We start from the raw sequence: 27,800 nt of genomic DNA on the forward strand, positions 1-27,800 counted from the left end.
TGTGTTTACATGATTGTTTAGTAAAGGTTACAAAGAATCATGACTTTACAAATAATTTAGGTAAGGAAATACCCATATTGGCACGTTACAATGCAAACACACTGATTGACCTGGTCCGAGCAAATGGCCTTGCTAGTCTCCTTCGTCAGTTGAGACTGCTGGATGATGTAATCATTAAATATCAGAGTTAATTAATCGAAGTTATTGACACTAATTGAGAAGAATTAACTGAATAACAAAATCAATTCCCCTGTTGTTTGAACACCACTGATTCATTATGGGAATATGTTGCACTATTGGCATCAATTAGGTGGTTAGATACAACACATGTATGCCACCCCCCTGTAGTTACTTTGTGTTAAGCATGGTCCAGCAGAGGTTGTACTTTCATCTGGTTCATGGAACAGCACAATATAGAAGAAAATGTCAGCTGAGCCTTTCAACAAATTTCAATAAGAGACACCATTCAAAGAAACACTCCAACCACCATTTTTTGTTCTTTCTATGTATATCCACCCTTCGAAGCCCAGGGCTTAATTTACGATGAAATATGCAGTCTAAAAAGGTGATAAAACTGATTTTAGACCCCAGGCTTAAATATGCACATTGTCAGCGCTAACGATACAATAACCGTCAGCCATCACATTGTTACAGAGTTTATGTTCCAACTTGTTGGGATAACTGGGTAGATATGCTTTTGAATGTCACAAGTATTTAGAGCTAGCAAGGTTTTACTGCTAGAAATGTTTGATGTCATTCCTTAAGAATTTCCCCAACTGACCTGGGTGATATACAACTCATCTACCATTACTTTCTCATATGATGGGCCTTTTATGTCCCGACTAGATCAACATTAGTTCAATGCCAACAATATTGTTATATTAATATTATAAGCGAAAATCTAATAAAAAAAACAAAAAAACTGATTGTATTCCCTACCAAGAGAAAATAGTCAGAAAACAACACTTGAACTCTAAGAAGCCTCCTTCCCCAACCTGCAATATTCATCAATATTTATCAATATTTATTAATATTTATTAATATTTATTAATACTTATTAATATTTATCAATATTTATCAATAACGCTCAGTTAAACTATTACTGTCAGGCCATGTCACACTATGTCTGTCCCCTCAAGTCATGCTAATGTTGTTTATCATGCTGGGCTCATGTCTGCTTCTTCATGTCTGCTCCAGGTTTACAGATAAAACAAAGAAGCCCTCCATCACTGTGGCTTCAGGAACGTCAGAATGAAGATAATTTCTATAACCCAGACAAAATGTGTCTGCAATGAGAACAAAATTAGTTTGTTTTATTCGACTGAGTAGCTGTGATTACTGAAGGGGAGAGAATGTCTCGTCTCCGCTATACATCAGTCGGTGGCTTCGGGCTCGAGTCAGCCAAGCAGAACCATCACAGCTGCTGGAGCGTGACCAGTCTGTCACTGAGAAGCCACTGCATCATAATAATGATAGCTGTTTACCAAATATTGATCTTGTCCCAGTCTGACGACAGTTATTTATACCCTGGCCAGACAGTGAGAAGTAGGTCAGCGCCCTGTGGATTGTGTGCTTCCAGAGTACTAGGTCCACATCTGTATGACAGCGTTAACTGGCTGACAGTATGACCTGGTGTACAACTGTATCTGAAGACCATCTCGAGTGACCAGTGCAGGGACAGACAGACCAAAACATCCCGGTGACCAAAGGTACGCCACCAGTGTCAGTCACCAGTCAGTGGGCGGGTTGCAGCACGTACCGACAACTCTCAGAAGTGACTGACTGTCTCGAGTGACAGACTGTCTCAAGTTACCGTCTCTCTCTACTGACGACTGTTTGAAGTGACTGTCACAAGTGACTGACTGTCTCACGTGACCACCTGTCTCAAGTGACTGACTGTCTCAAGTGTCCGGCTGTCTCTACTGACGACTGTCTCAAGTGACTGACTGTCTCAAGTGTCGGGCTGTCTCTACTGATGGCTGTCTCAAGTGACTGACTGTTTCATGTGACTGACTGTCTCAAGTGACCGGCTGTATCTAGTGACTGACTGTCTCAAGTGAATGTCTCAAGTGACTGACTGTCTTAAGTGTCCAGCTGTCGCTACTGACGACTGTCTCAAGTGACTGACCATCTCATGTGACTGACTGTCTCAAGTGACTGACTGTCTCATGTGACTGACTGTCTCAAGTGAATGTCTCAAGTGACTGACTGTCTCAAGTGTCCGGCTGTCTCTACTGACGACTGTCTCAAGTGACTGACCATCTCATGTGACTGACTGTCTCAAGTGACTGACCGTCTGTGACTGACTGTCTGAAGTAACTGACTGTCTCTAGTGACTGACTGTCTCAAGTGTCTGGCTGTCTCTACTGACGACTGTCTCAAGTGACTGACTGTCTCAAGTGTCTGGCTGTCTCTACTGACGGCTGTCTCAAGTGACCGGCTGTATCTAGTGACTGACTGTTTCAAGTGAATGTCTCAAGTGACTGACTGTCTCAAGTGTCCGGCTGTCTCTACTGACGGCAGTCTCAAGTGTCCGGCTGTCTCTAGTGACTGACTGTCTCAAGTGACTGACTGTCTCAAGTGTCCGGCTGTCTCAAGTGACTGACTGTCTCAAGTGTCTGGCTGTCTCTACTGACCGGCTGTCTCAAGTGAATGTCTCAAGTGACTGACTGTCTCAAGTGTCCGTCTGTCTCTACTGACGACTGTCTCTAGTGACTGACTGTCTCAAGTGTCTGACTGTCTCTACTGACGACTGTCTCTAGTGACTGAATGCCTCAAGTGTTTGGCTGTCTCTACTGACGACTGTCTCAAGTGACTGACTGTCTCAAGTGACTGACTGTCTCTACTGACGACTGTCTCAAGTGACTGACTGTCTCAAGAGTCTGGCTGTCTCTACTGATGACTGTCTCTAGTGACTGACTGTCTCAAGTGTCTGGCTGTTGCTACTGACGACTGTCTCAAGTGACTGACTGTCTCAAGTGTCTGGCTGTCTCTACTGACGAATGTCTCAAGTGACTGACTGCCTCAAGTGTCTTGCTGTCTCTACTGACGACTGTCTCAAGTGACTGACTGGCTCACGTGACTGACTGTCTCAAGTGACTGACTGTCTCAAGTGTCCGGCTATCTCTACTGACGGCTGTCTCAAGTGACCGGCTGTCTCTAGTGACGACTGTCTCAAGTGAATGTATCAAGTGACTGACTGTCTTAAGTATCCGGCTGTCTCTACTGACTGACTGTCTCAAATGACCGGCTGTCTCTAGTGACTGACTGTCTCAAGTGAATGTCTCAAGTGACTGACTGCCTCAAGTGAATGTCTCAAGTGACTGACTGTCTCAAGTGTCCGTCTGTCTCTAGTGACTGACTGTCTCAAGTGACTGACTGTCTCTAGTGACTGACTGGCTCAAGTGAATGTCTCAAGTGACTGACTGCCTCAAGTGTCTGGCTGTCTCTACTGACGACTGTCTCAAGTGACTGACTGGCTCACGAAACTGACTGTCTCAAGTGACTGACTGTCTCTACTGACGGCTGTCTCAAGTGACCGGCTGTCTCTAGTGACTGACTGTCTCAAGTGAATGTCTCAAGTGACCAACTGTTTCTACTGACGGCTGTTTCAAGTGTCAGGCTGCCTCTACTGATGACGGTCTCAAGTGACTGACTGTCTCAAGCGAGTGTTGCAGGTACATTCAGACCCAACACGCGCCACCAACATCAGTCTCCAGTCACTGAACCAGTGGCGTAATGATAAGGGCATCACACTTTGGTTCATTGGAAAATTCTCTTGACTTTAAACTGATCCAGACGTTAATTAAGGGAGTTAAACACGGTCCTGTAGCTAAACTCTTCCCATATAGTCAGTATCTGTTATCTTATCCCATACACATAAGTCCCCTGTAGCATAACACACAAACAACAACAAAGTGAATGGAAGTACATCCATGGATTCAACAGCTCAAGGTCACCATACAAGGAAACTATGAGACACATGTCTCCGTATTGTTGGTCCACATACAACCTTGGTGATAGAGCGACATCAGTTCGTATCATAGTTTGTACATTTCTGCCAATTTATGGAGCACATTGTTTATACAAGCAAATGACAGATATCTATCAGACTTGTTTTATCCCTGCAAAACATGTCTAAAGAACGTTGGTTAAGCGACTTGGCCAACTCATGTACCTTAGGTTTTGATCTTGAAAACTCAGCTGAAAACCGGTAAAATATGGTAATAGTATCACAATGCCATGATCATCAGATTGTTAGGGTCTAGCATTCAGAAGCCATTGGGACATTCATGTAATCAGTCTATCAGGGAGGCCTCAACCCACGTGTATCAGGGAGGCCTCAACCCACGTGTATCAGGGAGGCCTCAACCCACGTGTATCAGGGAGGCCTCAACCCACGTGTATCAGGGAGGCCTCAACCCACGTGTATCAGGGAGGCCTCAACCCACATGTATCAGGGAGGCCTCAACCCACGTGTATCAGGGAGGCCTAAACCTACGTGTATCAGGGAGGCCTCAACCCACGTGTATCAGGGAGGCCTCAACCCACGTGTATCAGGGAGGCCTCAACCCACGTGTATCAGGGAGGCCTCAACCCACATGTATCAGGGAGGCCTCAACCCACGTGTATCAGGGAGGCCTAAACCTACGTGTATCAGGGAGGCCTCAACCCACGTGTATCAGGGAGGCCCCAACCTATGTGTATCAGGGAGGCCTAAACCTACGTGTATCAGGGAGGCCTCAACCCACGTGTATCAGGGAGGCCTCAACCCACTTGTATCAGGGAGGCCTAAACCCACGTATATCAGGGAGGCCTCAATCCACGTATATCAGGGAGGCCTCAACCCATGTGTATCACGGAGGCCTCAACCCAAGTGTATCAGGGAGGTCCCAACCCCTGAGTATCAAACCCTGCAGTTTCTCTAGCAGTCAGATGGCCATCTCTGAGCAGGTAAGGGGACCAATGTCCTCCTAACCATTATGCTTCTGGGATGTTGTGCAAATTGAGCAATTTCAATAAGTTATGCAAATTGCTGTATGTTAATGTTTCTAACACTAGACTCAAAACCTGAAGTTAAAATTCCAAATTTTTGAAGCAGAATGAGCCATAGTGGTCAGTCTATAGAGATAAAAGGCTTTCAGAAGGAAAGGGTTATACCTTTGTTCATTCCAACTTCATAACATTTGCGAAGTCGGCATGCCTGGCAGCTCTTCCGACGATGTTTGTCAATTGTACAGTTGTTAGTTGCTGGGCATACATAGTCCACGGGACCTGCAAGACGAACTTAATTGAATTAATAATAATCTTGTAAACTGCACATACATTAAGTTGTGTCATCTCTGCATCTCAACAGCAACACTAAAGATGGGTAGGCCACATCCCCTTTAGAACTATCTGGGAGGCCTGTATCAGTGAGGCCACATCCCTGTGTATCAGGGAGACCTCCCCCCTGTGTATCAGGAAGGCCTGTATCAGTGAGGCCACATCCCTGTGTATCAGGGAGACCTCCCCCCTGTGTATCAGGGAGGCCACACCCCTGCCTACCGGTGAGGCCTGTATCAGGGAGGCCACACTCCTGTGTATCAGGGAGGCCACACCCCTGCCTACCGGTGAGGCCTGTATCAGGGAGGCCACACCCCTGTGTATCAGGGAGGCCTCCCCCACACCTGTGTGTATCAGGGAGGCCTTAACCCTGCGTACCAGTGAGGCCTGTATCAGGGAGGCCACACCCCTGCCTACGGGTGAGGCCTGTATCAGGGAGTCCTTCCCCTGTGTATCAGGGAGGCCACACCCCTGCGTACCAGTGAAGCCTGTATCAGGGAGGCCACACCCCTGTGTATCAGAGAGGCCTCCCCCATGTGTATCAGGGAGGCCTCAACCATGCATACCAGGGAGGCCTGTATCAGGGAGGCCACACCCCTGCGTACCAGTGAGGCCTGTATCAGGGAGGCCACACCCCTGTGTATCAGAGAGGCCTCAACCATGTGTATCAGGGAGGCCTCAACCATGCATACCAGCAAGGCCTGTATCAGGGAGGCCACATCCCTGTGTATCAGGAAGGCCACACCCCTGTGTATCAGGGAGGCCACACCCCTGGGTATCAGGGAGGGCTCCCCGATTTGTATCAGGGAGGCCACACCCCTGCCTACCAGTGAGGCCTGTATCAGGGAGGCCACACCCCTGCCTACCGGTGAGGCCTGTATCAGGGAGGCCTCCCCCTGTGTATCAGGGAGGCCACACCCCTGCCTACCGGTGAGGCCTGTATCAGGGACGCCTCCCCCTGTGTAGTAGGAAGGCCACACATCTGTGTATCAGGGAGGCCTCAACCCTGCTGGTCAGTGAGGCCTGTATCAGGGAGGCCACACCCCTGCCTACCAGTGAGGTCTGTATCAGGGAGGCCTCAACCCTGCGTGTAAGTGAGACCCAGGTCAGAACAGATCCTCAGAGGGAGATGCAAGGAGTTCTGGAAACCTATTCTGCCCTGGAATCTGCACAGAGAGACACACAATCAACAAAGTTGCCTGACAAAGGTCCATTTACTCGCATCTTACAACCAGCAGTTTTCTGGGGACCAGGGGTAGGCCAGAAAAGAGAGTGGAGTGCTACATGCCTTGATGTTTACCTTGTATGCTTCGTTTGAAAAAAGCCTTGCAGCCCTCGCAGGACCAGACACCGTAGTGGAAGCCGGATGCGTTGTCGTTACACACCTGGCACAACTTGGTGGATGTCCCACTCACTGCAGCACAAGAATAAACACAATTTATCATTAAATAATAGCACAAGAACATACCAGAATATACCTGATGAATACTAATTGATCAATCAGGTAAGAATTTGTAAGCCAAAAATTAGAGAATCAAATTATATTTGCATTGAAAACATGTTACCTTCAAACAGGGAGGTGCCCACTTCTGTAACCCTTCACCCATCGAATCTGGATCCATTTATGATACAACAACCAATAAGATCTTTACAACTGAATACAACGACCAATGAGAACTGCACAACTGAATACAATGACTAATGAGAACTGTACAATTGAATGCAATGACCAATGAGATCTGCACAACTGAATACAATGACTAATGAGAACTATACAACTGAATGCAATGACCAATGAGATCTGTTCAACAGGAAGTAATAACCAATGAGAACTGTACAACTGAATGTAAAAACCAATGAAAACTGTATGACTAGATAAAACAACAAATGAGATTTGTACAACTGAATACAGCGACCAATGAGAACTGTACAACTGAAAACAACCAATGCAGAAGTGCATGTTCATGTGGAATTATACATACTTCTGGGTTTTTAAGAATATTCTGCAATATACTGAAAACATCTGAAGCTATGTGATTCTTATTGCCAACCTTTTCGCACATGCAACTCCCAACTGAGTGAGTGAGTGAGTGAGTGAGTGAGTTAGTGAGTATGGTTTTAGACAGCTTTCAGCAATATTCCAGCAATATCATGGCGGGGGACACCAGAAATGGGCTTCACACATTGTACCAATGTCAGGAATCGAACCCGGGTCTTCGGCGTGGCGAGCGAACACTTTAATCACGAGGCTACCCGACCACCCCGCATTAGCCCTTAGAATTAGCATTATTCTGGGATCCATTTGGATTTCGGATTTTGTTGGTTTGCTTGTTTGTTGTTTAACGCCGCACTCAACAATATTACAGCTATATGACAGGGGTCTGTAAAATAATCAAGTCTGGACCAGACAATCCAGTGATTGACATCATGAGCATCGATCCACACAATTGGAATCGATGACATGTATCAACCAAGGCACCGAGTCTGACCACCCGATCTTATTAGTCGCCCTTTATTTATAAAAAGACACCTTATCTCTGAGACTAAATTCACAGATTACAGGTTCTGACTTGCAAGAAATGCACAAGCCAAAATATGTCTGTCAATCTTCAAAAACATAAAACCAAATACTCTCATAAAAACTGACAAAATTTTGTCTTCCTTTTTCAAAGCGTATGACTAATGCTGTCCCACTTCACTATGATGTACAACTTCCTGTTTCTGCACACCAAGTGAATTATCAATGAAGGGCATGAAGGAGCAAGCTGATATGCAATAAGTATTCTAATATATTCTAAACTCTTCCTGGTAGTGATCTGCATACAGGCAGACACCCACATGAATGACATCCATCTTGCTGACATCATCTGGAGTCATTCTGAAAACTGAAGTCCCTGATTCCTGATACAGAGAATACGCTCAAACGTCTTGTTGCATATGCATGGTATGACCGTCCATATGATCTCCTAATATATCACACGCATAGTATAACTGTCCATATGATAGCCTAATATATTACATGCATGGTATAACTGTCCATATGATCACCTAATATATCACACAAATAGTAGAACCATCCAAATGATTGCCTAATATATCACACACATAATAGAACCATCCTAAAAATATATCACACGCATGGTATAACCATCAACATAATCCCCTAATATATCAAACACATAGTACAACCGTCCATATGATCACCTAATATATCACACACATAGTAGAACCATCCACATGATTGCCAAATATATCACACACATGGTATAATCGTCCATATGACCGCCTAATATATCACATGCATGGAATAACCGTCCTTATGATCACATAAAAGATATATAACACGCATAGTATAACTATCCAAAAAATATATCGCACGTATGGTATAACCTTCAACATAATCGTCTAATATATCACACGCATGGAATAACTATCCATAAGATCATCTAATATATCACACGCATGGTATAACCATCCACATGATCGTCTCATATAACACACGCATGGCATAACCGTCCATATGATCGTCTCATATAACACACGCATGGTATAACCGTCCATATGATCGCCTAATATGTCACACGCATGATAGAACCATCCAAATGATTGCCTAATATATCTCACGCATGGTATGACCTTCCATATGATAAAGTAAAAGATATATAACAGACATGGTATAACCGTCCCAAAGATATATCACACTCAAGGTATAACCATCCATATGATCGCCTAATATATCACGCTCATGGTATAAAGGTCGATATGATTGCCTATTACATCACTTGCATGGTGTAACTGTCCATATGATCGCCTATTACATCACTCACATGGTGTAACTGTCCATATGATCACCTAATATATCACATGCATGGTAAAACCATCCATATGACCATCAAATATATCGCATGCATGGTATAACCGTCAATATTATCGCCTAAAAATATATTTCACACATGGCATAACCGTTCAAATGATCGTCTAATATATCACACGCATCGTATAACAATCCATATGATCATCTAATATATCGCACGCATCGTATAACCATCCAAATGATCTCCTAATATATCACATGCATGGTACAACCGTCTATTTGATAGCATTATATATCGTATGCGGGGTATAACCTTCCATGTGATCACCTAATATATCACCGCAATATTCTCCTATATTCCCTATCCAAATATATGTAACAAATATAAGAAAAATTTTCATGAGGCCTCCAGCTACCGGATATACTTGATCATTTGAATCAATTTCAAAACAAGTGTTGAGTTTAGAATGGCAATTCATACTTGTTGACCCTGTCAGCGGAACAAACTCCACAAAAACCTTGACCTGCCACTCAGCCTGAGTGAATGGGCACAAGGAGCCGTAACACAGTGCCCCAGACCCCATGTGCTTGGTTTCATCATCACACCTATCACTAAAATGGACTCTCCAGGTTCTTCTCAATTCATAAGCTTTAAAACAGGGACACATTCTATACCTGTCTAGCTCAATTGTTGAAGCAATCTACATTCTATACCTGTCTACTTCCATTGTTGAAGCAATCTACATTCTATACCTGTCTACTTCCATTGTTGAAGCAATCTACAGTCTACACCTGTCTACCTCCACCTGTCGAAGCAGTCTACATTCTATACCTGTCTACTTCCATTGTTGAAGAAATCTACAGTCTATATCTGTCTACCTCCATTGTTGAAGCAATCTACAGTCTACACCTGTCTACCTCCACCTGTTGAAGCAGTCTACATTCTATACCTGTATACTTCCATTGTTGAAGCAATCTACAGTCTATATCTGTCTACTTCCATTGTTGAAGCAATCTACATTCTATACCTGTCTACTTCCATTGTTGAAGCAATCTACATTCTATACCTGTCTACTTCCATTGTTGAAGCAATCTACAGTCTACACCTGTATACTTCCATTGTTGGAGAAATCTACAGTTTATATCTGTCTACCTCCATTGTTGAAGCAATCTACAGTCTACACCTGTCTATCTCCACCTATTGAAGCAATCTACAGTTTACACCTGTCTACTTCCATTGTTGCAGCAGCCTACAGTCAATACCTGTCTAGCTCCATTGTTGAAGCAATCTACAGTTTACACCTGTCTACTTCCATTGCTGCAGCAGCCTACAGTCAATACCTGTCTAGCTCCATTGTTGAAGCAATCTACAGTCTATACCTGTCTACTTCCATTGTTGCAGCAGCCTACAGTCAATACCTGTCTAGCTCCATTGTTGAAGCAATCTACACTCTATACCTGTCTACTTCCATTGTTGCAGCAGCCTACAGTCTGAACCTGTCTACCTCCATTGTTGAAGAAATCTACAGTCTATATCTCTCTACCCCCATTGTTGAAGCAATCTACAGTCTATATCTGTCTACCTCCATTGTTGAAGAAATCTACAGTCTATATCTGTCTACCTCCATTGTTGAAGCAATCTACAGTCTATACCTGTCTACCTCCATTGTTGAAGCAATCTACAGTCTATATCTGTCTACCTCCATTGTTGAAGCAATCTACAGTCTATACCTGTCTATCTCCATTGTTGAAGCAATCTACAGTCTATACCTCTCTACCGCCATTGTTGAAGCAATCTACAGTCTACACCTGTCTACCTCCATTGTTGAAGCAATCTACAGTCCATACTTGTCTATCTCCACCTGTTGAAGCAATCTACAGTCAATACCAGTCTACCTCCATTGTTGAAGCAGTCTACCAAATGAGCATTTCTATGTACCTGAAGGCATCTCCTGTTTAGGGTGTGGTGCCGGAACAAGGTTGGTGCGGGGATCAATGGGTGGCAGAAACTTTTTCTCTGGGTCCAGCCCGTCTGTTGTGGTTGACGTCGGTGCCTGTGGGTGTGCACCGGCCGGCAACATGCTCTGTGCATGCTGCACCTGCACCGGTATGCATGCACCTGGCGACACCATCCGCCCTTCTTCCTTAGGAGACTTGGTGCCACTGCACTCCCTGCAACAAAACAAGAGCAAGTCAGACATGCAATATAAACACCAAAATGTTCTGGTCCGATATATGACATATACAGCAAGATGTTCTGGTCAGACAAGCAATATAAACATCAAGATGCTCTGGTCAGACATGTGATATAAACACCAAGAAGTTCTGGTCAGATATATGACATATACAGCAAGATGCTCTGGTCACACATGTGATATAAACACCAAGAAGTTCTGGTCAGATATATGACATATACAGCAAGATGCTCTGGTCACACATGTGATATAAACACTAAGAAGTTCTGGTCAGATATATGACATATACAGCAAGATGTCCTGGTGATATTAATGATATATACACAAGATGTTCTAGTTGGACATGAAATATACACAAAGATGATCTGGTCAGATATATGATATAAACACCAAGATGTTCTGGTCAGACAAGTGATATATATACACAAAGGTGTTCTGGTCAGATGGGATATAAACACCAAGATGTTTCGGTCAGATAAGTGACATAAACACTAAGAAGTTCTGGTCTGATATGTGACACATATACAAGATGTTCTGGTGAGATTCATGATATATACACAAGATGTTCTAGTAAGACATGAAATATACACCAAGATGTTCTGGTCAGATAAATGATAAACACAAGATGTTCTGGTAAGAGATGAAATATACACCAAGATGTTCTGGTCAGATATATGATATATACACAAGATGTTCTGGTTAGACATGAAACATACACCAAGGTGTTCTGGTCAGATATATATGATATATACACCAAGATGTGACTATTGAGGCCAGTATCCTCTATTGATGGAACTATTGGGACCTGTATTCTTTACTGACAGGACTGTATGCTCTATTGATGTAACTATTGGGACCTGTATTTGCTACTGACAGGATTGTATGCTCGATTGATGTAACTATTGGGACCTGTATTTGCTACTGACAGGATTGTATGCTCGATTGATGGAACTATTGGGACCTGTATTCTCTACTGATAGGACTGTATGCTCTATTGATGGGATTATTGGGACCTGTATTCTCTACTGATAGGACTGTATGCTCTATTGATGGAACTATTGGGACCTGTATTCTCTACTGATAGGACTGTATGCTCTATTGATGGAACTATTGGGACCTGTATTCTCTACTGATAGGACTGTATGCTCTATTGATGGAACTATTGGGACCTGTATTCTCTACTGATAGGACTGTATGCTCTATTGAGATTATGGAAATTATCATTTGTATTCAGCATCTGTTTTTCTGTATGGATGATGTCATCAGCTCATCATCCTCTCTGTAACACACTGCTCTTGAGGCACATTACAATGTACAAGTATTCACCTCATATTACAAGAAGAATATAGTGCTGACAAGCTTCAATAGCAATAGCCTCAATGTTCCATCACACTACAACGAAGTGATCAATGCATGCCCAATAACCCAGTCATCTACCTCTAACATGACATATGATATCTGTACTCCATAAAGCCGTAAACTGGTGCTGCTACATAATCACATCAGCATCTATAAAGTAATGCAGTTTTGTTTTAGGTTCTTTTAACTGGATCTGAACATAAACTTACAGTTAAAGGAAAGTACAACTAAGTCAATGATACACCCAATGTATATTCCAGCAGGGACATATGAAAATATTTATGCTTAATCAACCAACCCAAATTTGGACAGGGAGGCTGCTTAACCCTTACAAATGTGGACAGGGAGACTGCTTAACCCTTACAAATGTGGGGCAGGGAGACTGCTTAACCCTTACAAATATGGACAGGGAGACTGCTTAACCCTTACAAATGTGGACAGGGAGACTGCTTAACCCTTAAAAATGTGGACAGGGAGACTGCTTAACCCTAACAAATGTGGACAGGGAGACTGCTTAACCCTTACAAATGTGGACAGGGAGACTGCTTAACCCTTACAAATGTGGACAGGGAGAATGCTTAACCCTTACAAATGTGGACAGGGAGACTGCTTAACCCTTACAAATGTGGACAGGGAGACTGCTTAACCCTTACAAATGTGGACAGGGAGACTGCTTAACCCTTACAAATGTGGGGCAGGGAGACTGCTTAACCCTTACAAATGTGGACAGGGAGACTGCTTAACCCATCCAAATGTGGGACATGGAGACTGCTTAACCCTTCCAAATGTGGACAGGGAGAATGCTTAACCCTTCCAAATGTGGACAGGGAGACTGCTTAACTCTTCCAAATGTGGACAGGGAGACTGCTTAACCCTTCCAAATGTGGGACAGGGAGAATTATAAATCTATGAAAAGTCACTTCTGACAAGTTAACAGAACCTCTTTGTTTCCTACATTGATAATTCATGGCAATTGTCCAAGTTTTGTCATATGGCTTTTATCACCAAGATTGCCTGCAGGGATATTATTTATTGGCCAGCATATAGGCTCATTTAAACGACAACAATGATTCTTGATTTATTATCTCTCAATAAATATATAGGACAATGATTGGAATATATCATTTGTTGATAATGTACTTATAAAATATATTCAGTGCAACAGAGGACGAGTGACTACTTGGTGAAACTAGGACAAATGACTGATACAGTTCAGTTGTGACACATATGAAAGTGGGACAAGGGACTGATACAATGCAGTTGTGACACATATGAAACTGGGACAAGGGACTGATACAGTGCAGTTGTGACACATATGAAACTGGGACAAGGGACTGATAACAGTGCAGTTGTGACACATATGAAACTGGGACGAGGGACTGATACAGTTCAGTTTTGACACATATGAAACTAGGACAAGGGACTGATACAATGCAGTTGTGACACATATGAAACTGGGACGAGGGACTGAAACAGTTCAGTTGTGACACATATGAAACTGGGACAAGGGACTGATACAGTGCAGTTGTGACACATATGAAACTGGGACAAGGGACTGATACAGTTCAGTTGTGACACATATGAAACTGGGACAAGGGACTGATACAATGCAGTTGTGACACATATGAAACTGGGACAAGGGACTGATAACAGTGCAGTTGTGACACATATGAAACTGGGACGAGGGACTGATTCAGTGCAGTTGTGAAACTTGTGCAACTAAAGACGCGTGACTGTGGCAAATATTGGGCCACACTGCAGTGGGCACATCTTGTTCTCAACCAACTACTCCTGTTAGATGTGAACTAACTCACTGCAGATAAATCAATAAACAGCAACAACATACATCAAGTGCTTGAAGAGTGCACAGTATGATATGGACCTCACCATGTACAACAAGAGGACAGAACATGTCTGACACCATAGGAAGCGTTCTACAGTATAGAACATGTCTACCTTTGCATCACAGGAAGTGTTCTACAGCATAGAACATGTCTACCTTTGCATCACAGGAAGAGTTCTACAGCATAGAACATGTCTACCTTTGCATCACAGGAAGAGTTCTACAGCATAGAACATGTCTGGCATCACAGGAAGCATTCCACAGCATAGAGCATGTCTGACATCACAGGAAGTGTTCTACAGCACAGAACATGTCTACCTGGCATCACAGGAAGTGTTCTACAGGATAGCACATGTCTGACACCATAGGAAGCATTCTACAGCATAGAACATGTCTGACATCACAGGAAGCATTCTACAGCATAGAACATGTCGGACATCACAGGAAGCGTTCTACAGCATAGAACATGTCTATCTGGCATCACAGGAAGAGTTCTACAACATGGAACATGTCTGGCATCACAGTAGGTGTTCTACAACATGGAATATGTCTGGCATCACAGGAAGTGTTCTACAGCATAGAACATGTCTGACATCACAAGAAGTGTTCTACAACATGGAACATGTCTGGCATCACAGGAAGTGTTCTACAACATGGAATATGTCTGGCATCACAGGAAGTGTTCTACAGCATAGAACATGTCTGGCATCACAAGAAGCATTCTACAGCATAGAACATGTCTGGCACCACAGGAAGCATTCTACAGCATAGAACATGTCTGGCATCACAGGAAGTGTTTTACAGCATAGAGCATGTCTGTCTGGCAGACATCTTAAGACACTGAGTCATTGTATTTAGAAGATTGTCTACATGGTTCAAATGTAATTCGAAGCATAATCATTTAACAAGAAAGTTAATCAGTCTGAACATGTCGATTAACTGCCAAAACTTAAGATGATTTTTTTCCAAAGTAACATTTTAATTTACTTAATTGCACTGAAAAAATGTGCATTGATGCCTCAACCAGGAAGCACTACAAATATCTATAAAACTAATATACAAGAAAACAAGCTCCATCAAAATTACCGGTTCTCGAATACTAATTATACTGACTGCATGAACATTCTCCTTAAAGCATAAGCCATTTCTATTCCACACAGTGTTGACTCCACCACAAAACTAATATATGTCCTGAAATTCATCATAAAGGTTCACGTGTAAACAATAATGCAAGTTAGCACCTAGAAATTGGAATACCACTCATCATGATCATGGAAACATTAATATATTGAAAACATTTTCCTAACCTCACCAAAATAAAATCAGATCTGAGCATAAATGCAAACTTCTGTGCTATATTCCTAATCACAACTGCTTAATGAATACAATTCTGTCATCTGGCACATATTCAAACGAGACCCGTAAAGATTCAGGGTACAATTGGTTTTCAGCAACCCATGTTTATTGTAAGAGGCGACTAACAGAGTCGGATGGTCAGGTTCACTGACTTGGTTGATGTATGTCATTGTATCCCAAGTGTGTAGATCGATGCTCATGATGTCAATCACTGGATTGTCTGGCACAGATTTCATTATTTACAGAGCACCCACTGTCATGCAGCCGGAATATTGCTGAGTGCGGCATTGAACAACAAACAAACAACATATTCCAATACAGTACATATACTGACTATCAATGGGGCATTCTATGTTAAAGGTGGACCCCTATCTCCAGCTTGTTAAAGTGATAATTACTCGATGGGTCACCATATTCACATAATGTTTCATGCATGCATCTTCAACTACAAGGATCTAGTTCAATGAGACAATCACTAGTCACTCTTGTTTAAGCAGACAGCTATCCAATTTCACACAGTGAACTAATGAACCAGTCTCAGACTGACTAGACGCAGGCACCGTACCTAATTAATGAGGCTGGCGAGTAGACATAATTACTGTTTATAATCTACAGGCTAGACCTGTTTCATGATCCTCGATCAGTTGACATTTAGGAACATGAATGTTTATGAATTTTGAGTCTGTCGGCAAAATAATAATAATAATAATAATAATAATAATAATAATAATATGTGCATTTATAATGAACTAAATTGCATTCACCAAGTGGATGCTCATAGCGCTAGTGCTACACTATTATTACCCTAGTCATTGGATCAGTGTACACTTGAGTTTCATTCTCAGCTCCCTGGCTCCCAGCATGGCTCCCTGCATGGCTCCCTAGCTGCCTGTGAGGCACCAGGAGGATAACAGCCACTTCGAAGCCATGTCAGTACTTAAAACTCTGCTTCGATGCACAGCATTACAGTATATACATCCTGAATACTTGGACAATACTAGGATGTACTATATCATCATTTCTGTAACAACATACAGCGGAACAGGACCGTGATAGAATCCTGTTCTAGAAATGAATTACCCAGTGGTACACAGAACAAAAAAGTGGTAGAATGTTTTGCAACTGTGTTGCAGAACTGAAAAAAAACTGTGCTTAAACTTTGCAATATCCTACTGCTACAAGGAACAGTAGTATAACATTGTAACATCCTACTGCTACACAGAACAGTGATATAACTTTGTAACATCCTGCTGCTACACAGAACAGTGATATAACTTTGTAACATCCTACTGCTACCAGGAACAGTGGTATAACTTTGTAACATCCTACTGCTACACAGAACAGTGATATAACTTAGTAACATCCTACTGCTACCAGGAACAGTGGTATAACTTTGTAACATCCTACTGCTACACAGAACAGTGATATAACTTTGTAACATCCTACAGCTACAGTGGGCAGTTGAATAACTTTGTAACATCCTACTGCTACAAGGAACAGTGGTATAACTTTGTAACATCCTACTGCTACACAGAACAATGGTAGAACTTTGTAACATCCTACAGCTACAGTGGGCAGTTGAATAACTTTGTAACATCCTACTGCTACACAGAACAGTGATATAACTTTGTAACATCCTGCTGCAACCAGGAACAGTGGTATAACTTTGTAAAATCCTACTGCTACACAGAACAGTGATATAACTTTGTAACATCCTACTGCAACCAGGAACAGTGGTATAACTTTGTAACATCCTACTGCTACACAGAACAGTGGTATAACTTTGTAACATTCTGCTGCTACACAGAACAGTGATATAACTTTGTAACATCCTACTGCTACACAGAACAGTGGTATAACTTTGTAACATCCTGCTGCTACACAGAACAATGGTAGAACTTTGTAACATCCTGCTGCTACAAGGAACAATGGTATAACTTTGTAACATCCTGCTGCTACACAGAACAGTGGTATAACTTTGTAACATCCTACTGCTACAAGGAACAATGGTATAACTTTGTAACATCCTGCTGCTACACAGAACAATGGTAGAACTTTGTAACATCCTGCTGCTACACAGAACAGTGGTATAACTTTGTAACATCCTACTGCTACAAGGAACAGTGGTATAACTTTGTAACATCCTACTGCTACACAGAACAGTGATATAACTTTGCAATATCCTACTGCTACACAGAACAGTGGTATAACTTTGTAACATCCTGCTGCTACACAGAACAGTGGTATAACTTTCTAACATCCTGCTGCTACACAGAACAGTGATATAACTTTGCAATATCCTACTGCTACACAGAACAGTGGTATAACTTTGTAACATCCTGCTGCTACACAGAACAGTGGTATAACTTTCTAACATCCTGCTGCTACACAGAACAGTGGTATAACATTGTAACATCCTACTGCTACACAGAACAGTGGTATAACTTTGTAACATCCTACTGCTACAAGGAACAATGGTATAACTTTGTAACATCCTGCTGCTACACAGAACAATGGTAGAACTTTGTAACATCCTGCTGCTACACAGAACAGTGGTATAACTTTGTAACATCCTGCTGCTACACAGAACAGTGGTATAACTTTGTAACATCCTACTGCTACAAGGAACAGTGGTATAACTTTGTAACATCCTACTGCTACAAGGAACAAGGGTAGAACTTTGTAACATCCTGCTGCTACACAGAACAGTGGTATAACTTTGTAACATCCTACTGCTACCAGGAACAGTGATATAACTTTGTAACATCCTACTGCAACCCGGAACAGTGGTATAACTTTGTAACATCCTGCTGCTACACAGAACAGTGGTATAACTTTCTAACATCCTGCTGCTACACAGAACAGTGGTATAACTTTGTAACGTCCTACTGCTACACAGTGGTATGCCAAATCTGTTTACTGTTAACTCCTTCCCTGGTGATGGCAACAGTAGGTTGTAATAGCAACACATCAGTTTCCAACAATCATGACTGTTGTATCACATAGGCTATAGCTACCATAACTGTTGTATCACATAGGCTATAGCTACCATAACTGTTGTATCACATAGGCTATAGCTACCATAACTGTTGTATCACATAGGCTATAGCTACCATGACTGTTGTATCACATAGGCTATAGCTACCATAACTGTTGTATCACATAGGCTATAGCTACCATGACTGTTGTATCACATAGACTATAGCTACCATAACTGTTGTATCACCTAGACTATAGCTATCATGACTGTTGTATCACATAGGCTATAGCTATCATGACTGTTGTATCACCTAGACTATAGCTATCATAACTGTTGTATCACATAGGCTATAGCTACCATGACTGTTGTATCACATAGACTATAGCTACCATAACTGTTGTATCACCTAGACTATAGCTACCATGACTGTTGTATCACATATTCTCTAGCTATCATGACTGTTGTATCACATATTCTCTAGCTATCATGACTATTGTATCACATATTCTCTAGCTATCATGACTATTGTATCACATATTCTCTAGCTATCACGACTGTTGTATCACATATTCTCTAGCTAACATGACTGTCGTATCACAAAGTCTCTAGCTACTATGATTATTGTATCACATAGTCTATATCTATCATGACTATCGTATTAGTGTCTAGCTATTATGAATATTGTTTCACACAGTCTCTAGCTACTATGACTAACGTATCACACAGTCTCTAGATATCATGACTATTGTGTCACAAAGACACAGACAGCAACACATCAACAAAGAAGTACAGGTCAACATCACACTACCACAAAGAAGAAACAAGGACCTTCACCACTACAGTTCTGTGGAGACCATCTTTCAGCACTATAAAGACCACCTCAAAGTATCTTACCCCAACTCTCTCTCTTGGCCTTAACTATATCAAGAAGGACAATGAACTGAGCAAGCAATCCCTTCCACAACTGTAGACCATCAGCTGATTACATATCCCGACAACAGGTGGCCATGGCGTTCCCACACAGCAATGATGGTCACTGTTACTCCACAGCACCAGTGACCTCATGACCCTTCCTAGGCAGGGAATGACCTTTATCCTTGACTGATCACAGGGCTCTGCTTGGTTCAGTGTCAGGAATTACATAACGGGCTGGCTGGTATTGACCGAGGAGGAGAGGGGGGGTGATTCAACTGGTCACTGGCTAACACAGGCCTGGCCCTCCCTCTTTCCTAACTACCACCACCTCCTAAGGTAACACTGCTTCCTTTCTGTGGATTGTATAGTGAGGCCTAGACTTGCACAAGTCTCTAAGGCAATAAATATTAGTTTAAATTTAATTTCTAGATTATGTAAATAACAAGAACAAGTTGTCCCTGAAGGAGACTGAAGTCCTTAGATCCAGACTTGCCTATTAAGAGGATAGAAGTACCACACATCCATGGCTTTTTCTTTCAGTAGAGAGGCCATATATATATTCCTCCAGAGTGACACTTGTCCCCCTTCACAAGGAGGTATCCCGCACCCCTTCTGAGGTAAGAAACACTGTTATCTCTTTTAAATCCCCCTCAAGGCAAGACCTGCACCACCCCTCCTGCACTATGTAAGATACAAGATATTTTATTGCGCAAACTTTCCATCTTAACTACTGACAATATTCTATAAACTATATAATTAGATACATAATAAGTCAGGATAACAATACAACCTACAAAACAAAAAATACTGTGTTATGATTAAGGATTATCTATAAGTATTCAGATTTGCTTGAAGATGTATATGTCATTCGTTTCATATATCCTTCTATAACCACTTCTGAGGTAACGCTGGTAACATCTTCTCTCTTCCCCCTCCGATAATTGATACCAGTGTCTCCATCTCCCCCATAACCTGACAACCCCGTCTCCCCCTTGCTGGGATATGGACATTAAGGTATCCCCCATGCTGAGGTGGACATTAGGTAGGGGGTTGTTGGCAAGCTATTACCTAACATCATTCCCAAAACTGTACTAAAACTGCACTTACAGATGGTTCAAAGATACATAAGGATCACCATTAAAACCTACCTATTGTAGGATAAAAGAACAAAATTACATATTTACACTATTGTAGACATCTTGATGTTCTTCTCTACACCACTGTTTCCCAACCCTATTCCTCTGCACTCCAAACAATGCAATGATAGTGAAAATATTACATGAAATCACTTAACATCAACAAGCATAGTACCCTGATGATATTTATCAATGTACTGAACATATTCAGAACTCAATTCAAGAAGATGACCAATGACAAAGTAAAGAAAACAAACTTCGGGGATTTAATTAATTGAAACCAAGTACGACAGTAATCTCACTCTTTTATAACCAAATCCTTCCTAAAATTTATAGCAACTTTACAATCTCAAACCTCCCATAACTATTTAATCTAAAATACCTATAACAAAAAGACATGGATTTTAAACAAAGGAAACCAAGCAATATGTAATAATCACCTTCAGTTGTTGTAATAAGAAGTTATGAGAAGCAGGTCTATGTGTGTCTTCAAATACAATGACACAAGGGCAGCAGCAGCGACTGCATGGCCATTGTTCTGATACCTCACTTCTTAGACACTGAAGCACAATACAAGGGAAACGCTCACTGAGTCCTTGTGTAGGTCTTATCCATAAGCCAGTCACCAGACAGTCTCCAGGTAATGGACAAGCCTAAATATATCTTCTACTGCATCAATACCCTCCAAGTGGGCAGACAACTACAATAAAAGCACTTGATTTACAGTGTCCCTTTTCCACCATGAAAAGCAATATGGGCGAAGATTAATAAATAAACATTTTCAGTCTGCACTCTGTCTGGGAACTCAATCAGATCTTTTCTAATCCCATTTTAAATGCATCGCGCAATATCTGTTTAAAGGCCTTTGATATACAGAAGATTATGCCTGAACAGAAGGAGCCTGATAGGCCTGATTCAAGGACTACAACAGATCGTGTGTTGAGTACAGAGAGAGGTCGGACATGCAACCACAGCAGACGAGTGCAGTGAACCCTGCCTGCATGTCTACTGCAGCCACCATTGTATGAAAGCAGGTTCTCGTCTGACTTGTAAACCACTCAATCTCACATAACCTGTCTGGTATGTACGACACAATATGTCCCTCTACACACCTCCCTCACTATTCTATACAATCTGGAGCACTTAGCGACCACTAGATAGTCCCGAGAAGCACCAGACAGCTACACATACAACATGGATGTGTGTGAAGGTCAAGGACAACTGATTACAGGCGCGACATATTATATAATACTGCAACACAAAAAACAAAATGGCTGATTTCCCCATCTTGCACAACAAGCAGTTAGGAGTTTATCTCACCCAAATGGTGGCCGGCCCAATAGATTCCTGTATGGACAGACTTGAGTGATTAAGCTAGCTATCCCAATGGCTGGTGTGAGGCAGTGGGCTGACAAAGAAAGCTTGCTGCATGTTACGTCAGTCAACACTAGCGGAATGTTTGCTCCAGTTGCCCACAGCAGTCCCATGCCATAGGTCTGTCTGTCAGGCAGGCAGGCAGGCAGGCAGGCCGGCAGGCGCTCACAGGGCCAGCCCTACCCACAACCAGCTACATCACTCACCTTTGTAAAATATCTGTCATTCGGTGACTAGCTCAGACATTAAATAAGGCTGGATGTGGCAACCCAAGTTGCTAGATCCCACAGAAATCAAACATTATCATCGAGGCCTGCACTGCAATGCAAGTATGGTTGCTAGAGTCACGTGGGTTAGGCTTGGGTTTGGAAAAAATAAGGTCACTGCAAATAGAAAGGATTTCAGTACAATGTCTCCCCAGCATGGATATTTAAACCGGAGGTGCACCTACTGGTGCATGCGATGCATTATGTATAGTAAATGATATGCTCAAAAGGAGTTTTTAACTATGTCACAAGCGACTAGGTTTCTAATGAGAAAATTAGATGGTGGGCCTAATTCAATGGGAATTTTAATGCTGTAATATATTTTAAACGTCACGTGTGCATACCAATGAGTTAAATTTCGAAGGTTTTTTTAACCCATAGGCCTCTTTTTGAAAAATCGTACGATCATGCGCAGTACAATGCCTTATATACGCAATGGTATACTTATATCTAGCTGCACAGTAGCATTGATTTTCATGATTTCTGAACTCCTCCTATTTCTAAAACTTATTTATAACATACTATATAAGCAAACACATTCAGTTACAGACAAATAACTGATGCCTGAAAGCAAGTCCCAAAAACAAGTGAAGTTCAGAGAAATGTCTCCTTGTGGAAACCTTTCAACACCGTTACAGTACAATTAACACTGTTGAGGAAAACAAGGCATGGGCACAGTTGGTAAGTGGTTGGATCTACTTGAACACAGACAGTAACTATGTAGTTCAGACACAATGTCTACCTTGTATGCAAATATTAAAATCGTAATGCCCTTCTCATGAGTAAACGGGTCATAATTTTCATTAAGTGTTCATTCAAGTATTAATATTTTTAAAATGTAAGGATAAGAATCTATGGATGAGTTCATTCATCCACTATTTTTTAGAATGGTCCAGTCATCTTAATTTTTTTAAAAGCTATTTTTTTCATAAACATTTCTGTGAAAGAAAATATTATGTATATTTTATTATTTGTTAGAGTAGATAACCAGTCCTGTTGCAAGTTTAATTATTTTCCTTGCAACTTATCAACAGACACACTGCAACTGATAGTGAGTGAGTGGGTTTAGTTGTCGCTTTTAACAGTTTTCCAGTCATATACCAGCATATCAGGTTAATGTTGGACGAAGCCCGATGTGATGCAGGTCTCAGATGTTTACCACTTCGGTGAAACCCACAAGCATGAGTATGGTGCTGACAAACCTATAAACATAATCAGGGCAAACCAGGATTCAAACCCATAATCATAAGTTTCAGGCTTGTCAAGGGATTGCTACTCTGCACAGCGAATTAGGGAGCCTTAGACAACTGGGCCACCCGTGCCCCCTTAAATTAACAATATGGTTCAATGTTTATGTTGCTACTGTGAGAGTGATATTAATATGTGTTTATTACTTTGAGTTTAGGGGGACACAGACGGCACAGCAGACCTTCATGTTTTAGCTGATTGCTGTTAATGGGTTCAAATCCCAGATTAACAGCGAGTATGATCATCTGTCTGTCCCTACAAGACCCATGGGTTCACCTCTAGGTGGCTGATTCAAACAACCTATATATGTCTTACTTTCCTCTGACATGAAGTTGAAATGCCGTGACATGACGTCATAATAATATACCATCAAGATCAGATGTTAACCAGTCTTGATTGTATGTCAAAACAGATTCCATTGGGCAAAAAAGGCAAAATAGCCGTGAAAATAAAATGAATTGATCACCGTAAATCAGTTTCAATGCAGCATTAAACCCAACTCATGCATTCATTACTTTACCGTTTTAATTCACAAGTGACCCAATCTGAGGTACAAGCATCTTCACTAATTTTCAAATCAGGCACATCACCTGAATGGTTCCTACTTTCTTCCATATGTTAAGTAGGAGTCCCACTTATAGCCTAGACTAACACTTAGTCAATGAAAACATTTCTTTAAAATAACTTCTTTTTTTTTTCCTTCGAAAGTCCTTTTCTCTTCTGCTGTTTTCAAATGTGGAATCAAGGAAACAAAACTTGGTTTAGTTTGATCCAGACTTGCCTAGGCTTTTAGTAAAAAATAAATAAATATTGATATATATACTACTCAAAAGAAGTTAAGGATCACCCGATTCTTTCATAATGGTAAAGTGAATCTGTCATGACATGAGAGATTAACTATAGTAATATGAAAGAATCGGGTGATCCTTAATTTCTTTTGAGTAGTATATATTCCACAGTCATGGCGCAGGACTACTTATAGCCAATGGTTAACTAACAAGTGCACAGAAATACCAGAGCATAAATTCCCATCTATGAAGAAAAGATAGTCTTGGTTGGTTCAGTTGTGGCAGTTAGTTTAATTTGGCGAGTCAATACCCATCACAAAAGTTAGTGATTAAACTCCTAGGCCTGTTTGGGCATAGTAACCTTAGCTCTAAGACCGTTGATACTACTAGACTATTGAACCATAGACCTACAATGTGCTGATTTACTTTAACATAGGCTCACAATTGTAGTGAAGACCACAGATATTTGACAAAGGCTCGCAATAGTAGTGAAGACTACGGAAGTATAACATAGGCTCACAATAGTAGTGAAGACTACGGAACTATAACAAAGGCTCACAAAAAATGTGAAGACTACGGAACTATAACATAGGCTCACAATAGTAGTGAAGACTACGGAACTATAACATAGGCTTACAATAGTAGAGAAGACTACGGAACTATAACATAGGCTCACAATAGTAGTGAAGACATGGAACTATAACATAGGCTCACAATAGTAGTGAAGACATGGAACTATAACATAGGCTCACAATTGTAGTGAAGACTACGGAACTATAACATAGGCTCACAATAGTAGTGAAGACATGGAACTATAACATAGGCTCACAATTGTAGTGAAGACATGGAACTATAATATAGGCTCACAATTGTAGTGAAGACATGGAACTATAATATAGGCTCACAATAGTAGTGAAGACTACGGAACTATAACATAGGCTCACAATAGTAGTGAAGACTACGGAACTATAACATAGGCTCATAATAGTAGTGAAGACTACAGACGTTTAACAGACTATAAGGGAAAGTTTCCACCCTTGCCGAACTAGGCTGGTATTATGGAGTTACATTTTGGCTGGACTAACGAGTCTATGCATAGTCCAATCAAAATCGCACACCAAAATCAAAATCCGATTTCGTAAACCGTCGTGCAGATTTCGGTCGATTGCAGGATTTGCAAAGCATGTGCACCACCAACTTGTTGTCAGCAGATATTTTCCAAATCTTTTTATGTTTTTAATCAAGGTGCTCGTGTGATTTGATGCATTTCGCGATGTAAGACCCGTTTTATCACAATATAGATCTTGATTATCGATCAGATCGTCCAGACTGGGCGAAACCATTTTGTGTGAAACAACCGCAAGTGATACGAGAGGTGGAATCTGATTGGTCCATAGGAGAGGCTTAGAAGGGACATAGCTGGTAATAGCCAATTGTGGCGCTACGATCGAGCCCAGTATTTCCAGCCTAGTTTGGCAAGGGTGGAAACTGGACTTTTAAAGTCAGTTAACTCTCTTCCTCGGGAAGATGGTTCACCACAGAAGTGAAGACCAACAATTTCAAACAAACGCACTTGTCACAATCTTTTAAATACCATACACTTTAATCTTTCACTTTTAAATGTTCTTAAAATATTGGCTGTGTAAAATCCTAACAGTACATCATTTTGTTTCTGTTGATCGTAGTGGATTGCAAATCAAGAATTATTTATAAGTCTTGACATTTCAAGGTGGTTAACTGACTCCAAAGTGTTAAAATAACTCTTAATGAGAATCCCTACATATCAAACTCCTCTGGACAAAGCTCATGTCTGTGTCTTTGAAATAACTCTATGAAATTACCCAGGTCTACTTGATCACACATCAAACCCTTCACGAAACTATTGACAGCATTTCGTTCTAAAATCAACCTCCATAGACATAATATACTAAAACACTTCACAAGATTAATAAGAAATTATTGGAAAGTTTTTTGACAGTCATTATCATGTCTGGATCTGGGGAAGTGCTATCAATTTCTGCGGAGCTTCCACCGTCTACATCAGATAAGCAAATCTTGTTGAACTAGACGAATAAATCATAGGTTTGTCCTCAAATAGAACGGGAGAAGCTCTGGTATATACAGGCTGTCTATGCATGAACCGGAGAACAAATACATCAGTGATGTCTAACAATCCAACTTGTAATTGTTTTGTATCTCGCTAAAAGAGGCAACTGATAGGGCTCATCCCCAAGAGTAGTCCCATATAACCGCACATATTGTCTAGACTGATAAATAATGTTCCTTCAAATCAGCACTATTACTGGAGGCAGCTTTACATCATGGACACATCTCACCAGGTGCCACTGGCTTCAGATACAATAACGCTTCTTCTCAGAAATAAGGTTTCAAGATTCCTTTTGTTAAATTGTTAATAATCTTAATAACAAAATACATAATACTCCTATGAAACTTGCAGAAAGTATGTGAAAATTCAGTAATGTAACACAGAGCCTTGCATCTTCTACCAGAACTGTTTACAGCCAGTGTCTGTCATAATCCATGAAACAGCAGGTCAATTTTGACAATTTTGAAATATTTGAAAGGAATACAATATGTCCGTGATGATCTCAGTTCCTCCTATAGTGGCTCGGCACCAGATTTGTTTGTTTCTAGTTATAATGTAGCGCCGTGTCAAGTTCTGCAGTGGATGAGGAACTCGGGACTGTCTGCTGACCACCGTTACTGACCTGACGACAGTTTTATCACAAAACAACATCCTCCCCGATAAGGACATTTTCTGCGAACTGCACTGGAGTAACAATAGAAAGAGGAAGGGGAAGGGGAAGACTTGCATAAGTCTCTAAGGCAATAATTATTACCGGTAGTTTAAATCAAAAGTTCTAGATTATATAAAAAATAAGAACAAGTTATCACCATAAGAGACTGGAGTCCTTACTGTCAACATATCTGGATAGAATTACTACACATCCATGGACTTATCTTTCAGTATAGCCTTGGTGCAAGGCTAGGAGAATCTCTTCAGCTTCAGAACTGAAGACTTCTAGACTTGCCAAACTGTTATAGGCTTGCCTGTGAGTTGACACTCGTGTTTGTGTCAGGGTGAGAATGTGTTACTAGGCTTCATGCCCTGCCTTCCTTAGCCGGCAGATTAAAGGAAACGCAGGAACAAAACAAGTTTTGAAATAGCTTGGTTGATAA

General features: G+C 41.4%; 1 protein-coding gene across 8 annotated transcripts in view; it reads right to left on the reverse strand.

Annotated features, from left to right (window-relative positions):
* The window catches only part of LOC139442039 (estrogen receptor-like), a 143,924-nt gene that overhangs the window by 13,592 nt on the left and 102,532 nt on the right, over window positions 1–27,800 (reverse strand). For 6 of the 8 annotated variants that reach the window (XM_071222816.1, XM_071222817.1, XM_071222811.1 and 3 more), the window contains 3 exons: window positions 11,079–11,311; window positions 6,626–6,739; window positions 5,161–5,286 (listed from right to left, as the gene is read on the reverse strand). In XM_071222816.1, coding sequence (XP_071078917.1) covers window positions 5,161–5,286; window positions 6,626–6,739; window positions 11,079–11,311 — 473 coding nt within the window. Of the gene's footprint in view, window positions 1–5,160; window positions 5,287–6,613; window positions 6,740–11,078; window positions 11,312–27,800 lie in introns of all 8 variants that reach the window. The other 2 variants (XM_071222818.1, XM_071222813.1) reach the window with 2 other exon arrangements.

Source organism: Haliotis cracherodii, unplaced genomic scaffold, assembly GCF_022045235.1.
Source record: "Haliotis cracherodii isolate W230 unplaced genomic scaffold, xgHalCrac1.p SCAF_5, whole genome shotgun sequence".
Classification (NCBI taxonomy): Eukaryota; Metazoa; Mollusca; class Gastropoda; order Lepetellida; family Haliotidae; genus Haliotis; species Haliotis cracherodii.